Source organism: Monodelphis domestica, chromosome 8, assembly GCF_027887165.1.
Source record: "Monodelphis domestica isolate mMonDom1 chromosome 8, mMonDom1.pri, whole genome shotgun sequence".
In the NCBI taxonomy this organism is placed as follows: domain Eukaryota; kingdom Metazoa; phylum Chordata; class Mammalia; order Didelphimorphia; family Didelphidae; genus Monodelphis; species Monodelphis domestica.
This window is the reverse complement of record NC_077234.1, coordinates 18,082,220-18,105,271: the sequence shown is the minus strand read 5'-3', so window position 1 is coordinate 18,105,271 and position 23,052 is coordinate 18,082,220. Positions and strand designations below refer to the sequence as shown.

The 23,052-nt window shown below is 42.5% G+C and overlaps 1 protein-coding gene across 1 annotated transcript in view; it reads right to left on the bottom strand.

The window, feature by feature from the left end:
- Nucleotides 1-23,052, bottom strand: part of LEKR1 (leucine, glutamate and lysine rich 1) — a 177,982-nt gene that overhangs the window by 69,292 nt on the left and 85,638 nt on the right. Inside the window, exons 5-6 of the mRNA XM_016425307.2 lie at nt 14,680-14,858; nt 199-384 (exon numbers count right to left, since the gene is read on the bottom strand). Of these exons, the coding sequence (XP_016280793.1) occupies nt 199-384; nt 14,680-14,858 (365 nt within the window). The remainder of the gene's footprint in view (nt 1-198; nt 385-14,679; nt 14,859-23,052) is intronic.

Genomic DNA, 23,052 nt, shown 5'->3' with positions numbered 1-23,052 from the left:
ATTCAGAGACTTCACAAAAAGGCAGCTCTCGCACCCAAGACTGAGTGCAGCTCTGAGCAGTCTGTTCTGGCTCTGAACACATAGGTACAGTGGCTGCTCCTGCTAATTATAAATGAAGGCGTGTTCTAAAGGCAAAGTTATTTCCATTTACATAGTTACAGTCTCTTTATAAGAACCCGAAATGTGCCTCTCTCCTACCTATTGCTTCCTTTTGAAGTTCATGGCATCTGTTCAGCAAGCCTACTCCTTGCTGGCCTATCGCCTGAATCTGTTGTGATTTCAACAAAGCCGCATCTGACACCAGCTTCAGACTTTTCACTTCTTCCTCTAGGCGGTCCTTGTCTCGCTGAACTGAGGATAATGTTTTATTCAGTTTAGTCATTTCTGTAAAGAAAAAAAAAAATCAGTATTAATTGGTACATAGGACTGACTGCTGAAACATTTCTCTACAAACTCTGCATGGTTGATTGTAAAATTACAGTTAGGTGACTCAGTGGATAGAGAGCCAGAACTGGAGCTGGAAGGTCCTGGGTTCAAATTTGACCTGAACTCTAGGCAAGTCACTTAACCCCAGTTGCCTAGCCCTTACCCTTCTTCTGCCTTTGAAGCAATACACAGTATTATTCTAAGATGGAAGATAAGAGCTTTTTTTTTTTTTAAAGAGCATTTTGTTTCCTAAAAACAAATCAGGACAAAAGGTCCCTGTTGCAAAGTTAATTATTATTTCTATAAATTATTATTAAATGCCTCTGGAGCATGCTTATTAAATGTTGACATTCTTGAGGAAATAGAATGTCCATAATTTTCTACAATTTAAATCGCTTTCCTAGATTCGGGGCTCATAAAAGTAAATATAAATAAATATCCCTTCAATTGGCTGGAGGATATTTGAAGATATTGCTAATGGAGTAATAAGAATAAATGAAATACAATTTCTAAAACGGAGAGAAAACTATAAGTTCCTATATGTGGTTCCTGAGTCAAAGGGGGTCAAGAAAAAGTTTCCAGAATGACCTAAGAACTTACTTCCAGAAATAAGGAAGTGAATTTCTCTTTGATCTGCCCTTCTCTGGGGCACTGGGTTCACTGGCCACCACGGTTTAAGAAGGATGATGATAATAAGCTAAGAACACCAAGAAAAGGGCAACAAGAGAATGGTGAAGGGCTTTGAGTCTTTGCTACCTAAAGTTTGGATTAAGGATCTGGCAAAGAGGCAAAGAAACAAATTTAGGTTTGAGGACAGGAAAAATTCCCTAACAGTAGGAGCTGCCTGAAGTGGAAAGGGCTGCCATGAACAGTGGTGGCCTTGCTTTCCTTTGACATTTCAAGATGGAGGACCACTTGGAGAGGATGAAAATAATAGAGTTTCCTTTTAAGTTTAAATGGGAGAGGAAGATCATGGCGGCTCCTTCCAGCTCTTGAATTCTGTACTTGGATGTAGACAATACTGTGCCAGAGAAAAGAATTTATTGTGAGTACTAATCGCCTTTTCATTCTTTGAGGACTAAGTGTTGTGTCAAGTTGGTAGGAGTGCTGAGTTCCATAGAATTACCCAAATTGCAATTATAATGACATAAAACTTTTTCTAAAAGCAACTTCACATGTAAATTAGGATCCTTGGACAATAGAATAGACACATTTTAAGAAGACTGATCGAACGTGGAAGCAAACTCGGTCTAGATTATGACAATTCACTCAACAACCTGGCCCCACTTTATTCTGTTGCCATCTGCTGTCTGTCCACACTGGTTGTATTTGCTGTCATACAGAGCAGGTCTCTACTAGAGGTAGCCACAGGAGGCGAATCAGTGACCATACGCAATCGAAAAGGATGGCAAGAGTTTGGGTGAGAGGAAACAGGGGAACAGGGTGGAAGCAGCATGTGATTGGAGCAGCAGCAGACCAGACTTTAGAAACCATGCACAGCTGGCCAAACAGTCCAGGAATATGGAGCCATGGGAGGGGCGGGGCTTCGCCTAGGTAGAAAATGATTTGTGGAAAAAGAGCGGGAAGAAATGAGAGAAATGGGGGGTTAGGTCCAATATTTTCAACCTGTGTTCAAGAAGACCCAGGGATCCAAATGGTAGGAGCCAAAAAGGTAAAGGTAAATTGACTACAATTATCTAATACATTGAAAAATTATAGAAACCACTAATTAATGTCACGAAAACCACTAATTTATCTGAAGCCACATGGTTTCAAAAAGACCGTACTTTGTTCTTAAAATAAATATTAAAGAAGAGGAAGCTGGCATTTCTTTGTAACTCAAATTTCTTCTGAGTTTTTAAAAAGGTATAAATGGGGGGAGCTATAAATGCAGCTGCTCTTGGCTGAATAAACTGTACTGTACCCTAACAATGTCTATCTATGTATAAGTCAGAATGACACTAAAGCGGATAGAGGGCACACTCTGATATGTATTTATCATTTGGTAAAATAACACTAGTGGGTTTGCATGCTGACTCTGTAAATGTACACTGCTATCAGTCACTAAAATAACTTCTATGTCAGTGTGACTTTCTATCTGACATTAGAAGGAAGGAATCTAACGCAAATTTATGTCTATTTTATTCTCACACATGGAAAACTACTGTAAGAACTCAATGGAGGCTCAAGGAATGAGTTCTGGCATTTCTATCACTAGCCTGAGATTAAGATGGTGAGGCCAGAAGGAAAGGTGAAGACACTTCCTTCTCCAGTGTCCTTGCCCTTGGGGGACTATCAATATGTAAACAGTGGTGCCTATTCATTGGATTGCTTTCCTTTAGTGTAGGAAGAGTGACACATTTCTGCCTTTCTAATAGAAAAATGTGCTCCTTTATCACCTTTCAGTGCTGGAGATGATCATTACCCTTCGTGTCTACTTTTTACTAATCCCAATCTACTTCTTCTCAAAGAGCCAATTTCCACCTATCCATTGCATCTCATCCCAGGTGACTCTTGACTGTCTATGTCCTCCCAGAAATTTTCCATAGAGGATCCTGCCAATGAGGTGGAGGCCTTTTTCTAGAGTTTTGTAGGCTTCCTTGGGTATAAGCATCATGCTAAGATTGCTTCTTTGCTTCCCCTGTTCACACTATGTGACTTTTTTTTTCTCTATCGGAAGAGCTGGCATTAATTCTGATTTGCAGAGGCAGCTATACCAAGTGTTTAACCTTACTACTTTTCAGCCAATCTATCAACATCAATTAAATGCCTATTATGTATTAGGCACTGTGCTAAATGCTGGGGAGACTAGAAGAGGCAAAAGAATAGTCCTGTCCTCAAGGAGTTTATAATCTGAAGAGGGAAACAACATGCAAACAAATCTATTCCAAAGCAAGTCATATAGAGGAAAAGTAGGAAAGAATTAACAGAGGAAAGACCCTAGAATTAAGAGGGATTGGGAAAGGCTCTCTATAAAAGATGGGATTTTAGCTGGGACTTAAAGGAAACTCAGGAGGTTTAGTTGAGGAGTGAGGAAGGAGAACATTCAAGGATGGAAAGGAGCTAGGAAAACCACCAAGAGCCAAGACATGGAGCGTCTTGTTCATGGAACAGACCTGTGCCATTGGATTGAAGACCATATATCAGGAAGTAAGATGAAAGAAGACTGGAAAAGTAGGAATGAGGCAGGTTATAAAGGGCTTTGAATGCCAAACAGAGCATTTTGTATTTGATCCTGGAGCCAACAGAAGCTGTTGGAGTTTATTGAGTAGGGTGACATGATTGGATCTACAGTTTTTGAAAATCACTTTGGTGACTGAATGGAAGATGGAATGGAATAGAAAGAGACTTGAGGCAAGCAGGCCCACTAGGAGCTATTGCAAATCCAGAATGATTTCTAGGTTGTGAGGTTGTGAAATTAGAATCTGTTACCCTAAAAAAACTATGATCACCAACAAAAACTATGATTCCCAGAACCCCACTCACTTCCTGTCCTTCTGTGCTGCCATAGACAGGCTAAATTGAGTGGAGTTCCCTGTCTAGCCTCTTTCCTTCCTGTTGGCTGTTTTGGTGGAGCAGAGATTTTTGAGCAGGTAGAAAACTTAGTCACGTTGTTCTATTTTGTCAGATAATAAACTTTATTAAAATAATACTTGAAGTATTGGACATTAATTTAACTCTTACAAGCCTGAGGTACTGGATTGTTGGTGGTGTTACCCTACAGTTGTAGGGAAAGTAGAAGTGGAGAAAGGGTTTGGGGGTAAAATAAAGAGCTCTGTTTTGAACCTATCAAGTTTGAGACAACCGAAAGATAGTTCAAAATGTGATATTGGAGATCAGCAAAGAGTTTGGTAGGTAGGTAGGTAGTTTTGATGGGTAGATTTGAGAAGTATTAGCATAGAGGTGGCAATTAAATCCCTGGGAGCTGATATCCCCAAATGAAGAAGTGTAGAGAGAAGTTCTAGGACAGAGCCCTGAGGGATGCCTACAGTTCAATGGTGTGATCAGATTGGTCAGAAAGACAGGAGAACCTAAAAACCTAGAGAGAAGAGAATGTCAAGGAGGAGAGAGCAATTGTGTCTGAGACTACAGAGAGAGAGAGGCCAAGAAGAACGAAGACTGAGAAGAGGCCACTGGATTTGGCAACTAAGAGACCACTGATCACTTTGGAGAGAGCAATGTGGATAGAATGATAAGGTTATGAGCCAGATTGTAAGGGGTTAAGAAGAGAGAAAATATTACTTGGCATAGTCATTGAAAGCTGTCACCACCTACTTGTATCCACCATAGGAAGAGCCTTTTTGGTCATCTTGGATTCCACAGGGATCATCATCTTACAAGAAGTGAAACTTACAGGGCTACCCCAAGAGCAAAAGTATTAAAAAGCCGAGCTTTGAATTAATTATGATTCACAAATATCATTGACTACTAGCTGCTGTGTAAGAAACAATGACCATGAAGAACTAGAAAGATAAGAAAATGTAAATGAACTAATGCAGAAGGAAGGAAGGAGGACCAGGAAAGCAATGTGCCCAGAGAATATAACCAACCTCTGATAAGCATCTGATATTTTAGATATATGTGTGTGCATATATATATTTAAACATATGCATCATTAAAATATATTATATACACAAAAATATATGACCAAGAGCCATTCCTAAAGTATATGTTGTCAAAGGATATGAATAAACAGTTCTCAAAGGAAACATTTAAAACTATTAACAACCACATGGAAGATTGCTTCGATTCACTAATAATTAGAAAAATGCAAATCAAAACACCAAGGTTTCGTTTTACCCTCAAAAAATTGGCAAAGATGACACAAAAGGTAGAAATAGTCAATGTTGGAGAGGCAGGCAAATTAATATGCTGCCAAAAGAGATTTGATCCAACCATCAAAGATTTTTAAAAGTAATCTGTCCTTGGATCCAGAGTCCACTAGAAGACACATATTCCAAGGAAGCCAAAAGGAGAAATAAAAAAATGTCCCATGAAAACCAGAATCTTCATACAAATCCTTCCTGAATTAGCAAATAACTGGAACTAAAGCATTTGCCTAGTGATTTAAAAATGGCAAAACAAATGACGGTAGATGAATGAAATGGAATATTATTTTTGATATGTCAGAAATTATGAGTGTGAAGTATTTAGAAATGCTTATGTGAACTGATAGTGGAGCAGGCAGAACTAGGAAAACAAGATACAGTACGATCACAACAACCTAAAAATAAAGAACAAAAAAGCTCAAATTGGACCCTCTTATTAGAATGCCCATTGCTTTGCCCCAAAGAAAAGTTGAGAAAATACATTTCCTTTGCCTCTTTTGCAGAGGTGAGGAACTATAGCTGTGGAACACTAGATACACTGTCAGACCCAACTGCTGTATTGAAGCTTTTTTTTTTTCCCCTCTCTTTAAAAAAAAAAAACCCTCACCTTCTAACTTAGAATTGATATTAAGTCTTGGTTCCAAAGCATAAAGTGATAAGGACTAGGCAACTGGTATTGAGTGATTTGCCCAGGTTGAACAGTTAGGAAGTGTCTGAATCCAGATTTGAACTCAGGATTTCCCATCTCTAGGCCTGGCTCTCAATCCACTAAGCCACCTAGCTGACCTCTGATATATTGGTTTTGGAGATCTACTTTTCCTCTTTCTTTTTAGATCTTTCATACAAATGTTGACTCATTGAATTGGAGAGGAAGGAGAAATATATTTGGAAATGAAGGTGTTGCAAAAACAGAAAATAATGTTAAAAAAGTTTTAAGACTTTAAAAAATGTGCATTGATGTGATGCCCTGTGCGCTGAGCCTTGGGTTCTTGCCCACCCTGTCTAGGTCTAGTCCAGGCTCTGCCTGTATCTACTCCATTGGTCCCATGGTAGTTATCTGCTCTTTGAAATGAGACAATACTATGGGCTCTGCTCCTGCATTCTTTTTCCTCCTCTTGTCCTATGTTTCTATTCAAAATCTTTTTCTAAAAATTTCAGGCTCTTTGTCTTGTTCAGCCTTTTAACATTATCAGACTAAACACAACTGTTTTAAGCAAATACTCGCCTTTTCTTCACAGAGACAAACAAAAAAAATGTTCTTTGAATAAATTCTGCCTTTGTCTTATTTCCAAATTATTCATTTTGCTCTGTGTCCTTTCCATCTTTCCCCAGGTCAGTCATCCTCCTTTCAAAATTATCCTTCACACTAGTGCCAGATTATTTTTCCTAAATACTGCTCAGTGCCATTCCCCTTACTCAGAAATCTTCAATGGTTCCCCACTGGCCATTTCCTAAAGCCTATCTTCCCAAGGCTGGCAGTGAGCACCTTCCCTACTCTTGGTTCTGGCCTCCTTTTCTGAACTTGTTTTTTTTTTTGTGGCAATTTAACATCAGAGTCAAACTGGACTAGTTGCCATTTTCCAAACTCCTCTTCCATTCTCCTACTCTTCTGTCATTGCTCAAGCCCCTCATTTTACCTAGAGTCTTTCTCCAAAACTTTGATCTACCCTACTTTATTGCCCTCTTCAAAGCTCAACCCTAACCTCCTTTGATCCCCATAGTCAGTAATTCTCTCTCTCTCTCTCTCTCTCTCTCTCTCTCTCTCTCTCTCTCTCTCTCTCTCTCTCTCGTTTTTCTCTTTCTCTGTCTCTGTCACTCTTTCTCTATCTCCATCTCTCTGTCTCAAAAAGAGCTCTGTCTATCTCTCTCTGTGTCTCTGTGTGTCTCTGTCTCCTCTCTAATCTCTCTCCTACACTTCACTTAAAGAACTTTGTAATCCTACCTCACATAAGAGTTATTGATTTGGGTGTAGGTCTTTGTACTTAGTGGGGAGATACAAAGTGGAATACTATATGGTCCCAGTGCTCAAGAAGCTTACAGTCTAGTAGGATGGAAAGACCTACACCCAAATCAATAACTCTTATGTGAGGTAGGATTACAAAGTGCAGGACTTTCTAAAGAATAAGAGTTTAATGTTTGCTAAATAAATGAATGAATCTTCAACAACACATCTGAATATTTTCTTGTAAGAACATTAATCCTAGATCTTAAAATGTTCCCAATTAGGTAGACATTAATTTCTGGAGAATCCCAAGGCCCATTATCTATTTAATTTATATTTAAATATAAAATTAATTTAAATATTAAATAAATTAAATATTAAATAATTAAATATATTTAATTTAGTCTAGTTAAAGCACCAAGAACTTAGTTTAATGAATGAATCATTGTGACTGCATTAAAGTAATCTCTCTAGTCAACTGCTGATAGATGGGATTCCATGAAAAATATAGTCTGCCTTTGTGATGTTTACATTCATGCCCTTTATCCCGTATTGAGTATTGGTTTAGAATTTGATTGTAAAAACACCTCAACCATTAATTTGGCATGGGGGAGGGAGTAGAGGAAATACTGATTACACATTAAAAAGTATAGTTCAGTACAAATATATAATGTCTTTTACACTCATCCCTATGAACATTCAAACTTATAAAAATATTTAAAAGTAAATTAGTATAATTAAAAAGAAATTCTTCACAAAATAATTCACCCAAAAATATCTCTGAAGACTGTTTGTGTGGGGCATTAACCCAGACGAAGAGACATCAGATGTGTATAAAGTCTTTTTGTAAGTATCTATTGGATACAGCGAGGAATCCTCAACAATTGGAGCAGACCACATCTTTTACTCATTGCTTGTTGACTATCACATTCTCCTCAAAAGATGATTTTCCAAATATTCTCTCTCTTCAAGCTTCTAACTCCCCCATCCCCTTCAATCTCAGCATAGGTCCTCTCACTTTACAGAGCAAATTAGAGATATGAGGAACCTTCTCAACCTGCTCTACTATACACTCGAGTTTTCAACAAATCCCAATAAATTATCAGTACACTTGCCTGTCTTCTCCTCCTTGGTCTTGGAGGAATGGGGGTTTTCCATGTTGTCAAGGCTAAGCCCTCTAGAAACATCATCAATGCCTTCCCCTACAGTTCCCTATCACTCAACTAATCCATTTTTCATGCATCTTTAGTTTCTCCTTCTGTATTGTCTCATCTCCTTCATGTTCCCCATTACACAGATATATATTTAAATGTATGTGTCCATGTATGAGTGTCTTCCCCATAGTATTCTATATTCAAGAGGCTGCCATATTTGTTTCCCATATTCCCATACTCCTCACTGCCATCTATCTGGTTTCTGTCCTTTCCACTCTCAAGAAAAGTTCCTACCCAAGACCACAAATGACCTAAGCATTAAGCCCGATGACCTTTTTATCTATTCTGATACTCCTTGAGCTCCCTGAAGCATCTGCTACCACTGAATACTTCTTCACATCTTCTTTGAGAGAGAAGAAGAAAAGACAGGAGGGTAGAGGAGAGGAGAGGGTTAAAAGGAAGGAAAGAGGAGACTGTTATCATCATCCAACATTCATAGGGGAAGATGTGGGGGGGGGGGAAGAAAAGATTCTTATTATCATGATAAAAAATTTATATTATTACTGGCAAAGTGCTGGCTCTAGGAGTTAAAAAATTATTCTTTTTTTTAACCTTTACCTTCTTTCTTAGTAACAATTCTAAGACAGAAGGGCAAGGGCTAGGGTGATTGGGGTTAAGTGAGTTGACCAGGGTTATACAGCTAGGACATGTCAGACACCAGATTTGATCCCAGGTTCTCCTGACCCCAGGACTCTATCCACTTTGCCACACCACCTAGCTGGTTCTAGAATTCTTAAAATTAAGTGCTTGAAGCCATTTTCAGAATATAAAAACTAATCACTTAAGTATTTGCAAGCAAAGGAGGCATGATGGTTTGATCTATTCATAAAGGACAAGTATAGCAGGACATGGGGGAAGGGGTGTGTATAGTTTTGTGCACACATATATGCAGATATCTATCTATATCTCGTTTGATTCTTCCCAATGTTAAGTGAAATGGTTATTGCTATTCTGATTCTTCTTATTTTAAAGATGAAGAAAATGAAGCTGAGAAGAGGAAGGTCTCTCTAAGGTCCTTTGATTGGGATCTGCTGGAGGAAGCCAAGAGACCTGCCCTTCAAGCCTCATTCTGACCAATAAAGCAGAATGATTTTCTGAATTATAAAGAAGGGGTCTAGTAGGGAACTGACTCTATTTTAGAATCTGTAGCACAGAAAGACAAGAAATAGAATAGCAGCTCCGGCAAACAGTAGGTGATTAAGTCAGAATAAAAGCCCTTAATAGGCTAAAACTAGAGACATTGTGAGGCCCAGATGAGAAAATGGATATAAATAAAGTGTGTTGCAAATCTTTAAATGCTTTCTATATAAAGCAGCAGCAGCAGTAGTAGTAGTACTACTACTGTAGTAGTAGTAGTACTACTACTGTAGTAGTAGTAGTAGTAGTAGTAGTAGTAGTAGCTGTTGTTGCTATTATTATCCTTCTCTTTAGCCTCCAGGCTCCAGTCCACATTCCCTGACCCTTCTGTTACCCTCTTCCTGGCTTAGGCAGTGTTTGCATAGCAATACAGGGATGTGCTGGGAAATATTTAACAACTGGGCTCTGGGAGAAAAAAAAATACACACACACCCCTTTGAGTTTAATCTCTATTATTCACACTATTTAAAACGTCTAGACAATTCACCAAACAGTAAATCAAGCCCTGATGTGTAGTGATTGAGTTTCTGAGGTGTAAATGGTCAGAGCAGGCTCCAACATCCCCCTTCTCCCCCCTCCCCTTTCTCTACTAGAACTCTGGAATGAATCGAAGATAAAATTGGATAGGAATGAATGTATTTCATAGAGAACTTTCAACCCACAAAATGGAAACTATGAGATAGACGCACATCCTCACACAGCAATTCATCTGAAAACTATATGGGGGTTTCTTGGCCTACAGCAGCCCCAAAACTAACGTGATGTTGAGCTACGCTGAGGTCTCAGGATATCTGGGAGCAGCTAACTCTGTCCCAGTCAGACTGCCCGTGGAATGTTATAGTCTGTTCTGGCCACCACGTCTTAGGGTAGTCCCACCATGGTGGCTACCATCCTCTGCCCTTCAAGTCAGGCTCGTTGGTTAGGTCCCCAGAAGGCAGCTCCCCCACCAGGCTCAAAGGTACTCTGTGGGTTCACACTCCTAAAATTATAACTTATGAGCCTACCTCCCCACCCCCCTTGGTTTACATTGAATAGTCAACCAACAGGTCCACTTAGTTTAAGGCAAAGGCATGGATTAAAATGGCAGGAAGATGGGGCCCATTGCCCTACAAATACACATGGCATCTGAGGGAAGAATGGGAACTCATTGAAAGCTCACTGCTGAGGCCCACAGAGAGGGAAAATGGAGCCTCCAGTACTACAGAGCCCCAAGGATGTCTTTTTCCTTCTTGTGGCAGGCACGTGCTAACCTCTGCCATCCCTCCTCAGAGCACCCACTCATTTGGGTAGGCCACTCAGCTGTAATCCCCAAGCTTGGCCCTCTAGAGTGTCCACAAGAGGACAAGCAGAGGAATAAAGGGCCTTGAATGGGTACCATGTGCCATATGAGCAATGGTGGAAGGACCTGGAGCTACTCATCCCAGGGAGAGAGAGACTCAGAGGACACATGATAGTGAGCTTCAATGATCTGATGAGTCATCACCTGGAGGAGGGATTAGACTTCACATGTTTGGCCCCCAAGAACAGATCCAAGAGTCAGGGGTGGAAGTTGCAAAGAGGAAAATGTAAGCTTCCCCTGAGGGCAATTTTCTAACAATGGAGTTATTCCAGTGTGAAAAGAGCTGCTTCAGGAGATGGTGAGCCCCTGCTAGGCTAGGTTAGAGGACCATTTGTTGGGTATGTTGGAGGGAGACTTGTCAGCTATGGGTTGGAACAAATGGCAGCTGAGGGCCCTTCAAACTGGCATTCTGTGATAGGATAGAACCAAACTGACGTAGGGGCTGAAGCCCAAACTTCCTATAAGGGGATCACAAAAGGGCATCTTGCTCTCCTGGAATTCAAGATGGCAGGCCTGGTTAAGCCCTGTGGAAGGCAACTGAATGGACTGAGAAATATGATCATTCAGCTATCATCAATGAGAATGGGAGAGAAGTTTAGGACTGAAGACGATCCAACATTGTCCTGATTCTGAACAAATGGTGGAGCTGGGGGAGAGGGAGGGAAGCAGAGGCTGAAAACTACAGGGCAGGGTTTGACTTGGAGTCTTGGCAAAATTCTAGACTCTTATTTTTTATTTATTTTTAAAATTTTATTTAATTGATTAATTTAGAGCATTTTTCCAGGATTACAAAAACCATGTTCTTTCCCTCTCTTACCCCCAACACCCTCCCATATCTGACTCACAGTTCCACCGGGTTTTACTTGTGTCTTTGGTCTAGACTCTCTTATTAAAAGGCTGGTAAATGATGATTAGGAGGCCGTAATCCCAAGGAACTGGCCCAGCTTTTTTAAGAACTGGTTACGCTAGACTAGATTCATTTCCTTTATTGACAGGGCAATTAGGCTGGCATAAGTGAGGAATGATCGAAACAAAGGTCACCTAAAAGGTCAATTAAACCTTTAACCAGGTAGCTCCTGCTTTTTTTGTGGGCACGATGGTGAGACGTGGGCTTTATGACAGGACAGATTAGGTGGATTAAAAACTAGTTGAACAACCAGACTCACAATTCTGGGAATGATGTCACCCTGCAGGGAAGTCTTTAGGAGATCAACCCAGAAGTCTGTCTTTGGCTCAGTGCTGTTTAAAAGTTTGATTCAGCATTTGGATGAAGACACATCTATTCCATGATCTTCAGGTGACCCCAAGTTGAGTGGGAATAGCTAAAATACTGAGGTACAGTCGGGATTCCCCCAAACTCCCCAAATAATTTTTAAAAAGATGTTAATAGTCAAGAAAACTGGGCTGCATCCAAAAAGGGGGGACTCCAACTCTTAGTCTCAAAACGTCAACCTTGTAAGATGTGAGATGGAGGAGATGTGGCTAGGCAAAAGGCCTCCTGGAAAACATGCGGAATTTTAAATAAGAATTGCTGGCATTCGTGAAATTCTTTACAATAGGCAATGGGTTTCACATTCCTAATTTCACTTAAACCTCATAAGAAACCTAGGAGATAGGCACACCTATTATTCACATTTTGTAGATGAAAAAGGTGAGGCACAGAGATCAAATGACTTACCCAAGGTCCCACAGCCAGTAATTATCAGAGGCACAGGACCAGCTCTCTATCCAGGCCATCTTGTTGAGCTGAATGTGCTCAACATGTGTCAGAGCTGGAATATGGTAAGTGACCCTTAGTAGGGTGTAGAGGGAAGTAGAGTCCAGCATGACAGAAGAGACAGACAGCTGATGTGCTCTGTGCTCAGACATCTCCAATAGGCTGTTGGAAGGGCACGGATACTATGCTGGAGAGTCTGTGGAAGGGGAGCGGCTGCCAGCCTGGTCATGCCAGGCGAGGATTAGCTAAAGGGAGCAGGGATGCTGAGAGGAGTATTTGAAGGCTTGGTAAGGAAAGCGGGATCGGGCTCCTGCTCCCTGGCTCAGGAAGTGAAGGAAGGAACAGTGGGTGGAAGCTGCAGAGGCTGATTTTGGTTAGGTGAGTGGAAAACCCCTCATGAGGCTTCCAGGATGATGCTGGGGTGGCAGCTTGTGGAGCTCCAGAGCGAGGATTATTGTGTTCAGGGGAGGCCAGAGAACTTCCCTGTGATCCCGGACTGAGTCTGGCTCAAAGGTAAATTCCAAGCCCGGGTCTCCCGGACCCCAGTGCAAGCGTCCTCTTTCAGGGATGCCAAAGAGTTCCAAAGGCTGGCTGTCAACATTTGTTCTCAGAATTGAAGCGCTCCATGGGTTTACTCTGAAACTGGACCTAAGATGTACGGATGATCTAATGTTTGTTTAAATTCTGCTGAACCGGGGCCAGCTGGGTAGCTCAGTGGATGGAGAGCCAGGACTAGAGATGGGAGGTCCTGGGTTCCAATCTGGCCTCAGACGCTTCCCAGCTGTGTGACCCTGGGCAAGTCACTTAACCCCCATTGCCTAGACCTCACCGCTCTTCTGCCTTGGAATCAATACACAGTGTTAATTCCAAGATGGAAGGGAAGGGTTTAAAAACAAAATAAAATTAGTCAGACAGCAAAACATTTAATGAGTTGGTAGAGTAGCAAACGTAGCCATTTCCCTCATACAAATATCATTGTTGGGAAGAGTCTACTCATGGCCAGAGCACAGACCTTGGGGGCACCCATGTAGGGAATCCATGCAGCTGGGGCATACATGAGGAATGCTCATCCCTGCGGCACTAATGGTCCAACAAGGCCTCTTTGATGGAAGCCAGCCTGTGACTTCTGCTAGACCTACTAACCCTTGCAGTGGGGGTACCCAGGGGGGCTTGTCTTCTGGGTGTTGCTCTGCGGAGCACTTTGGGGTGGATTCTCTCTTGTCTTCCAGTTTCTGGCTTCAAGGGGAGTCTTCAAATCTCTCTCCACAAGACAAACTAGCTATTCCTATCTCTGTTTTAGCTTAGAACCCAGAAAATAAGCTTATGCTTTGGCGTGGCCTCAGACTACAGGAAAATGAAGAACCACTTTTTTCCCCTAAAGGAAAGGATTATTTCTGTTCCCAGAGTTTTAGCAAAATGTAGCTTTTTTCTCCAAAAGACTCATCTCCTTAGGCCAAGCCTGTAGGGCCTGCAAGCACATCCTCTCTCTTTGGAGCTATGTTCTCTTGCTTGCTGTGTCCTAAGTCTTGGATTTAGCATTAGAAATTCCTAGTCCCTCCCATGAGCTCCCGTGTGTCCTTCATATCCATTGCAGAGAGGGGATTCTGCCAAGGAAATTTCCCAAAGGCTGGGTGGGTCTGGAGTGCGTCCGTTGGTCTTTTCCCCCCCAGTTTCAATCATTTAGGCCTCCTGTTTACATGTATGGGGAAGGGCAAGAAGAAGCACAAACCAAGTATAGCCCATCCACCTTCTTCTACCTTAAAGCTTCCTTCGAAATTCCTGCCTTTCTTGGGCATACACATGGGGCCATATTCACGTGAATACATAGAAATGATGGATAAGAAAGGAATTTGTGGGTAGAGAATTTAGGCAGAATCTCATGAGAAAATATAACTCAGACATGAAATCGATTCATATAAATAAATATGTCAGGTGGCACGAAGGCTTGTGCTAAAGAAAAAAGGAGTGAGCCGGGAGAAGGAACGATCACAGGAAAGAAGAAAGGCTCTTATTTCGACGTTAAGTTTTTAAGTCTCTCTCATTCACTCACGTTGCACCTCCTATTTGGGACAGACCTGTAAAAACCGCTCTTTCACTGATGTGTTTAATCTGGAACACAATTTCCTCGTTCAGGTAAGTCAGGTTCTGGAGGGTGTACGTGACTTCATTTTTAATGCTCGCTAGCTCTCGCCTAGAAAACTTCAGTAAGATGAGAGTCTTCCTGTTGATGGCATGATGCTGCTCCAAATTCTTCCTGTGGTAAAGAAAGGAAAGAAGATTGGTACCCAGCTTTGAGATTTGGAAAGCGGCGAGGACTGATGCTGTTAGGAAATAGTTTACTACCCTCATTTTTTCTTTCTTTCTTTCTTTCTTTTTAAACTATTATGGGGAATCCAAGAGGAAACAGTTAATGATGTCAGCAGACAACTGGTGTTCTTCATTTACAGTTTCCTCAGTAACAAAGACTCTTTCCCCCCTCTGTAGCCTGGACACTCAAAGATACTCAAACTTTTTAAGATGGTTCGGAACACAAGTTGGTAGTTAAAAACGAAACTGAATCAACACATTCCACAGCTGAGCCTACACAAGAATGGCAAGTACTCTGGCAGGGAAAAATAGGAGGAAAAGTTAGTTGGTGCAAGAGAAAGAGTGGGCCCTGGATTGGTGGGGGCTGGCGGTGGGGTCAGGAGACCCGAGTTCCAGTTTTGAGTCTGCTGCTTATTACCTGTCTAGTCATGTCCCTTGCTGGACCTCCATTTTCTCATCTCTAAAATGGAAGGGATGGATGGATGATCTTTAAGAGCCTCTGAAACCCCTTTTCATCAGTTCTAGTCTCGGAAACCTTGGTATGCAGGTACAACTAGTAGGCACAGAATGTGTTCATCAGTTCCACCCTTAGGTTAACATTTGTTTCTGATTGCTATGGACCACTTCCCATCTACTGAGCTCTGTTCATTAGACCATCTTTCAGGAATTCACTAATTTCTTTCATATCAACAAATTGAAAGAATCAAATATGATATTGGGCGAAACAATTCAAGAGCTCCCAAGTATTTTCTCCATATAGATTCAATTAAAGGAGTAGAATACAGTCCCCATGATCACCTTAGAGAAGAAAATCTAAGGACTAGAAACCTTAAAATGCTTTACTAAAATCTTAACTGAGTAAATGCTAAAAAGAAAAGAATTCAAATTCAGAGCTTTCCACTATTCCTTGAAATGTCCTGCCTCCAACATTTTCTCTGTGAAAAAAAAGCACAAAGCATATTTTGAAAAGATTTTTATTGATAATCTCTTTGATATTTTATTAATATTGATATCTTTTGAATAGTTCTTCCAGGATTGCAAAGCAAATAGGACACCAGGCTTGGAGTGAGGAAGATTCATCTTCCTACATTCAAATCTGGCTTCAGAAACTTACCATCTGTGTGACCCTGGGCAAGTCAATTAACCTTCTGGCCTCAATTTCCTCATCTGTAAAATGAGCTAGAGAAGGAAATAGCAAACCACTCTAGTACCTTTGCCAAGAAAACTTCACATGGGGTCACAAAGAATTGGACAGGTCTGAAAGAACTCAACAACAACAAAAATTCTTCCTCTTTCTTGAAGTCTGTCATAAATGAACAATGGAAATCTACTTCAATTATTAGATAATATTTAAATGAAAAAGGAAAATAATTTTTATAAATATATATTCCCTTTTCTAAAAGTATTTTTTCTCTCTTCCACTTGGGAAAACTACTGTTGGGCCTATATCATAAGTAGGTAAAAGACAGAGGGAAAAATCCCCTTTATCCAAAAAACATTTGCTTTTATTTTTAGTTGTGTCCAACTCTCTGTGACTTCATTTGGAGTTTTCATGGTAAAGATACTCGAATGGTTTGCCATTTCCTTCTCCAGCTCCTTTTACATGTGAAGAACTGAGTCGAACAAGGGTAAATGACTTACCTAGGATCATACAGCTAATAAATGGCTGTGATCAGATTTGAACTCTAGCTTTCCTGATTCCAGGCCCAACACTCCATTCACTGTGCCACCTACCTGCCAAAATAAAACAGAGCAGCACTTTTTGTGGTAGCAAGAAACTGGCTTATAAGATGGAGGACCAGCTTGGGGAATGGCTGGAAATACTGTAGTGTACTAATGAATTCCTTCTATAAACTAAAAAGCAATTGCTATGGAGAATTCAGAGAAAATTGGGAAGATTATGTGAACTGATACAGAGCAAAGTAAATAGGACCAAGAAAACCATCCATACAGTGACCACAATATGGTAAGAGGAACAAGAGGACACTTCACCATTCGCATCAATATCCTGAGCAAACTCCACTCCAGAGGCATGATGCCTTCCTCTAGGCAGAAAGGAGACCAACTTAAAGGTGCTTAGAGAAGGAGGCTCAAGGTTGGGCCAGTTCATCTTGCTCCCTTGGACTTTATTTGTACCAGATAGGTTTCCATTGGCAGAAATGCTTTTGGAAAGTGAGAGAAGCAGGATTTTTTTTTCTATTTTCTTAGAAAGAAGGAAAAAATTATCAAGATCTTTTAGACAAAAGAAAGTTATACAAGCTAAAATCACCTCTAAAATCAAATATAAGCTAGCATATTTTTAAAAATAAAAATAAAACACTTTCCTTCCATTTTAAAATCAATCCTGTGTATTAGCTCCAAAACAGAAGAGCATTAAGGGCTAGAAAATAGGGGTTAGGTCTTGCCCAGGATCACCCAAGTATCTAAGGTCAAATCTGAACCCAGGACCTCCCATCTCTAGGTCTGGCTCTCAACCCACTGAGCCATCTAGCCATCTAGCTGCCCCCCATGATAGAATTTTTACTAACTATAGCATTTTATATTTAAAATGAAAACAGCTCGGGAAAGATTAGGGGGCTATCAGTCAATCACAATTGTCAGAGCAGGAGAGAGAGGCAGCCTGGTGGAGTGAGACCTAGACTCAGAACCAAGAAAAAGTCGGTCCAAGTCCTACCACCGGCCCAAACTGTCTAGGGGGTCCTGGCAACTCTCTAAAAGCTGCATAGAAAGTGTTGCCCTCCCCGAGGAGCCACGTATCTGTCCCAGGTGATCTTCTGGGAGCAGATGAATCAGATTGTCCCAGCGTGAGACAGCATGGATGGGCTGTGAGCTGCACCTTTGGAGAGAAGCCCACATGGCAGCTCAGGGATTGGCTCTGGAGTATAGGAGAGCAGTGATACTGGCTGAGATCATCGGGCCTGAGGCAAGGAGTGGCTTCTTTATGGGGGGGGGGCTGGTAAAGAGAAGGGAAGCTGGTAATTCTAGAGTCCTGTGGGGGCAGAGACAGGCCTGGGTGAGGTGCCACATTGTGCCAGAGCTCCGGCAGCCAGGAGCGATGGAGGCTTGGCAGAGGGGAGGCACAGTGGGTAAGGGACCTGGAGACAAAGGCAACTTTAGGACAACTGACAAAATTTTACCTGGAGTCAGATCTCACCTTTAGGGGGGAAAGGGAGACAATTCTTCTTTCTTAAGCTTTTTGAGGGCAGGGACTCTCCTTGTCTTGTACTGTCTTGTCTTGGTTCTGAGGGGCCACAGCAGGTCAGGTACATGCTGGTAGACTGAATGGCCTGAGTACCCCCAGGCAGTTGCCACTGGTAGGTAGGAGAACCATGGAGCATTGTGGGTAAAGTTGGTTTCATGGCCAATATAATGTTCAATGAAAGCACTTCATAGCTGTCAAATGTAATATCACTGTAAACTGTCATTACTGCTCCTGACTGCGATCTAGAACAATGCTGGGAAAATGTACCCCGAGATCCAAATGACTGACTTCAGGGGAACCTTTGGGGCATGGCCCATTTTTAGGGAAAGGCACCCCCAGTAAGGGTAGGCCCATATACAAAGGGCAAAATTTACCAAACAGTCAAACCATGTCACTCCCTAGCTAGGAGACTGGCAAGTCCCTGATGCTGCAGGCTGGTTAGAGATCATTCCTGCCCTCCCCAGGTCTCCTCCTCCAATTCTGCCCTTTCCTGCCTAAGAGGGGCTCTGTGATGTCTGCCAGGGTCCATTCTGTGGGGTTTCTATGACTTTCTCTGTTCCTGGAGGATCCTTCCAGTTGTTTGCACTGAGCTGGAGTCCACCTGTTTACAATTGCTTCTTTCCAAAGAGGCTGATTAGAAATGATGTCAGGGGAAATGCTGAGCATGAACAATGCCTTGCTGGAGGCCAGATGATTCAGTCTGATTGCAATTAAGCCATTAAGAGAATGACTTTGAAAGAGCAATGTGACCTAAGGATCTCGTTGGCCAGAGTTCAGGGCTCCCCTGAAAGCTGGCACTCATGTTCTCCCAAAACAAAGACTTTCCTCTAGGTGAAGGATCCCAAGCAAGATCCTAGGCTATTCTCTTCAGTATCCTCTTAAGTGGACGCCATTTCCCTCTAGGACCCGCTTTTGGAATAATCAATAAAATCTTTTAGGAAATGTTTCAATCCTCCATCAAACTCTTCTGGCTCATTCATATTTTTGTTTGGGTTCCTTTTGCCCAGCTAGTCTTCCCCAACACGACTCTTTCAGTGCCAAAATAAATAAAATCACAGATCGTTTCTTGCTTGTTTAGTTCTATGTGGCTAGTCGTCTCACGCATGTAGCTGGATGGAGATTTGATCATGGTGTCATGTGCAGCAGAACCCAGACTGGTCTCAGTGTGTCTGGTCATTTAGTCCACTCAAACCCAGGTGGCAGCACTGGCTTCAAAAGTGAAGCCCATCTGATGGCTATCGGGCACCTCTTCAGCGGTTGGAGAATGGGTCTGGATCAGAGAGGGACCTCCTTGAGCTGACATCTCTACTCTACTCTACTAGGCTGTTAAGATGGCCAGAAGAGAACTCGTCATTAGCCTTTTCCTGGGGATGAGAGGTTCTTTGGTCAAAGGACCTGGCTGAGACCACCTTCAGAGTCTGCTAGCTTGATAGACTCTCTCTACTAGAGCTGGTGCCATACATATGGGCAGAACCTCCAGAAGTCAGTCACTTCTCCATCAGGGGAGAGACCCACACAGGATGTCTGTAGCCTGTCAGGAATATCAGTTATCTAGCCTACTAGAGAATAAAGTACAAACCTGTACGGCATACGTTCCTGAAGGTTGAGGGGCGTTTCGTTTCTGTCCTTGTAGCCTGTGGCTCAGCACATTAGCCTATCGTGTAATTAATACATGTCTGTGACATTAATGGAGCTGAACTTCTTGTCTAAGGGCCACTTTTGTGGTCGCTCAATGCTTCAATCTCACTTGTGTGGATGGACGGATGGATTTCCCATGTCTGAGGTGTGAATGGACTTCCGTAGCACCATCACTTGGTCCACCTGCCCCTTCCCTCTTCTACTCCCTCCCCTGCCTGGTCATCAAACTCTTATGCCCCCAAAGGGGTTCCCCATCATTCTGTTGTACTCACAGACATCAAGGGACTGACGCCATTTAAAAAATATATGAAAAGATTCTCCTTTGGTTCTTGAGAGAAATTAAGGAACAATTAAGCACAGAAATCATGAAAAATCCCAGAACTATGAAAATGAACTACCATAAAATGTTGATTCTATAACATATACATGCCCATGAATAGTTTTAAAAATTGACCATCGAATATTAGAGTCCAAAGGGACCTACCTTTATTTTGTGATTGAGAAAATGGGGGGGGGGGGAATAAAGCGGTTTGTTTGTAGAGAGGGAAAAAGTAAATATTTATTAGGTGCCAACTGTGTGCCAGGGACACCTCACAAATATTATCCTCACCACAATCCTGGAAGTGAGGCACTATTATGGCCCTCATTTTACAGATGAGGAAACTGAAATAGACAGAAGTTCAGTGACTTGCCCAGGGTCACACAGCTAGCAGATGTCTAAGGCTGGATTTGAACTTGGGTCTCTCCACTACATCACTTGTAGCTGCCTCCATATTCACATTGTGAGTTAGTTAATGATAGGGTACAGCCTAGGATCCAAGGTTTCTGATGCATGACCTTCTTCTCTTTCTACTACCCCATGCTATCTCTAGATAGCCTGCTAAGATGCAAATGCAACCTTAGAAAGAAGGTCACCTAATAATGAGCAATAATTCAGGACCTCCTTGAGACCCAGGTCCTCCCGTCTGGAATGAGCCATACACCTAACAGACTGATGAGTGATATATGAGGGCCAGACCGAGGAAGAATTAGCTGGAGCATCCCCGGGACCTGAGTACCTTGGGGGGAGGCAGAAATCAAAGGAATCTAGAAAAGGAAGTTGGGAGGCAGATGGACTCACTAGTCTTTCTTTTTCACACTTGCCCAAAAGTAGAGGGAGAGAAAGGGGATGGGCACCTCTTCCAGCTGGGCATACCCCAGATAGCCCCAGGTCACTAATAGATATTGCTGCCTCTCCTGGCATACTCAGGCACAGACAACATTATGTAAAACAAGTGGGAGAATGGGGGGTGCCCACTTTTCTTTGCCTCTAGGCTTTGTTCCTTCCCCCCCCACCCCGGACCCAAGCAGAAACCCTGATGCCCAAGGAAGGGTTCTCTCCAGGCCAAATGCTCTAACATGTTCATTCCTTCAGTGCCTTGGCAGCAGATTAGAAAGGATTTAGGAAACAAAGTCACAATCGAGTATCAATGACATGTTAATATTTAATATGGGGGAAAGGATTTACATTTTTGAGAAGGAACCTAAGCAATTACTCTCTCATAGGAGAACTTGGAGCCTGTGGCAGATGGTCACTGTTTGGTATCTTTGAGCTCTGAGGCTTTTTGGTGCCCCTCAATCAAAGCGAGCACACAGTAAAGCTGCCTCTAATCCTGGAGAGGCAGGGAAGAAGGGCTGTCTTGTTATTGTTCCCAAACTATGCCCACAGCTCAGTTTTTTACTCTAATAGCTCACAGCTCAAACCGACTAGCAGCAGCTAGCTAGTTCTCATCCTCAAAAAGAGAAGGGGTTGGAGCCCTCCCCACAAGGAACCAGCTGAACACCGTAGTGTCATCTCACTAATGTGCCCGTCCAACACAGAAATGAGTCCAACTGGCCAGATCTAGTTTTAGCATTTAGCTCTACTACTAACCAACTAGCTATATGACCTTGGGAAAGTGTCTTCACTTCTCCAGCCTCAGTTTCCTCATCTGTCAAACAATGGGGTTAGACTTGGGGATGCTTAACACTTCCTCTCTCTCTCAAATTCTAATCCTCTATCATGCAGGTATTAGCATCCCCTTCCTTTGAGCCTGGTTCTAACATAGTTAAACAGTATACAGACAGATGCTCAGAAGGGCCAAGACTGCTGAACTACCCAGTTCTGGCTGCACTGCACCATCTTACAAAGGTGTACAAGGCACATCCCTCCAGAAACAAGGCTATTCACTTGGAAGAACTCAGGAAAGTGCCTGCTTATCCCCATGCCCGGAGTATCCCAATGCAGGCAGGGATGCTGGGGTCTCCTGGGAAGACAATCAGTAAATCATTGATGATTTTCAGCTGGCAAGTGACTGATGAATTCAGGCAAGTTCAGCTCTGCTTCCAGTGACTCAGTCAGTCACTCAAATACTGTCTGCAATGTGTGTGAGGCATTGAGTCAGAGACAGAGTTGAGTTATCTGCCCACTCTCTTTGGAAAGCCATAGGTGAGACTTCCACTGGAAGGCAGGCAGGGTGGCATACATTCAGACATGGAATCTGGGCTTCTGTCCATAACCGAAGCACAAACCCAGGCTGTGTGAACCCTGGAAATCAGAAACCTGCCACCAGGCAGCCCCAAGAATGTCCTACAGATAAGACACCACTTAAGATTTGATTTATTCTTCCCTGTGCTGGGCCTGTTGTGCTAGCTGGCCATGTACAGCCCCCAGCTCCCACCAAGTTCTTGGCATCCCAGGCTCTATGTACATGATGTGCTGTAAGGATTTCATGCCATCCTTTTGATGGGCACAGCTAGTTCTGGCTCCTAGGAAGCACCTCTCTCTCCTCCCACTCCCCCCACCCCCAGGATCTTGTAGTTATCAACACGTTGTCCCATAATCCCTTACACACACACACACACACACACACACACACACACACACACACACACACACTCCTGCCTGCCCAGACAAGTGTCAAGAAGCACCTCCCAAGCCTCCAAGAGGAGGCCAGAGGACAGGGTCTGCTCTAGGCAAGATTTTCGAAATAAGGGAAGGGCCCTGATACCTCCTTTGGGCGCTCGCTCTCTCTCTCTCTCTCTCTCTCTCTCTCTCTCTCTCTCTCTCTCTCTCTCTCTCTCTCTCTCTCTCTCTCTCTCTCTCTCTCTCTCTCTCTCTCTCTCTCTCTCTCTCTCTCTCTCTCTCTCTCTCTCTCTCTCTCTCTCTCTCTCTCTCTCTCTGTCTCTCCTTGTCTCTCCTCTGGCTCTGTCCCTCAATCCCTCTGTCCCTCATTCTCCCTTTCTCTTTCTCTCTGATAAACCATTTCACATGAACCTCATG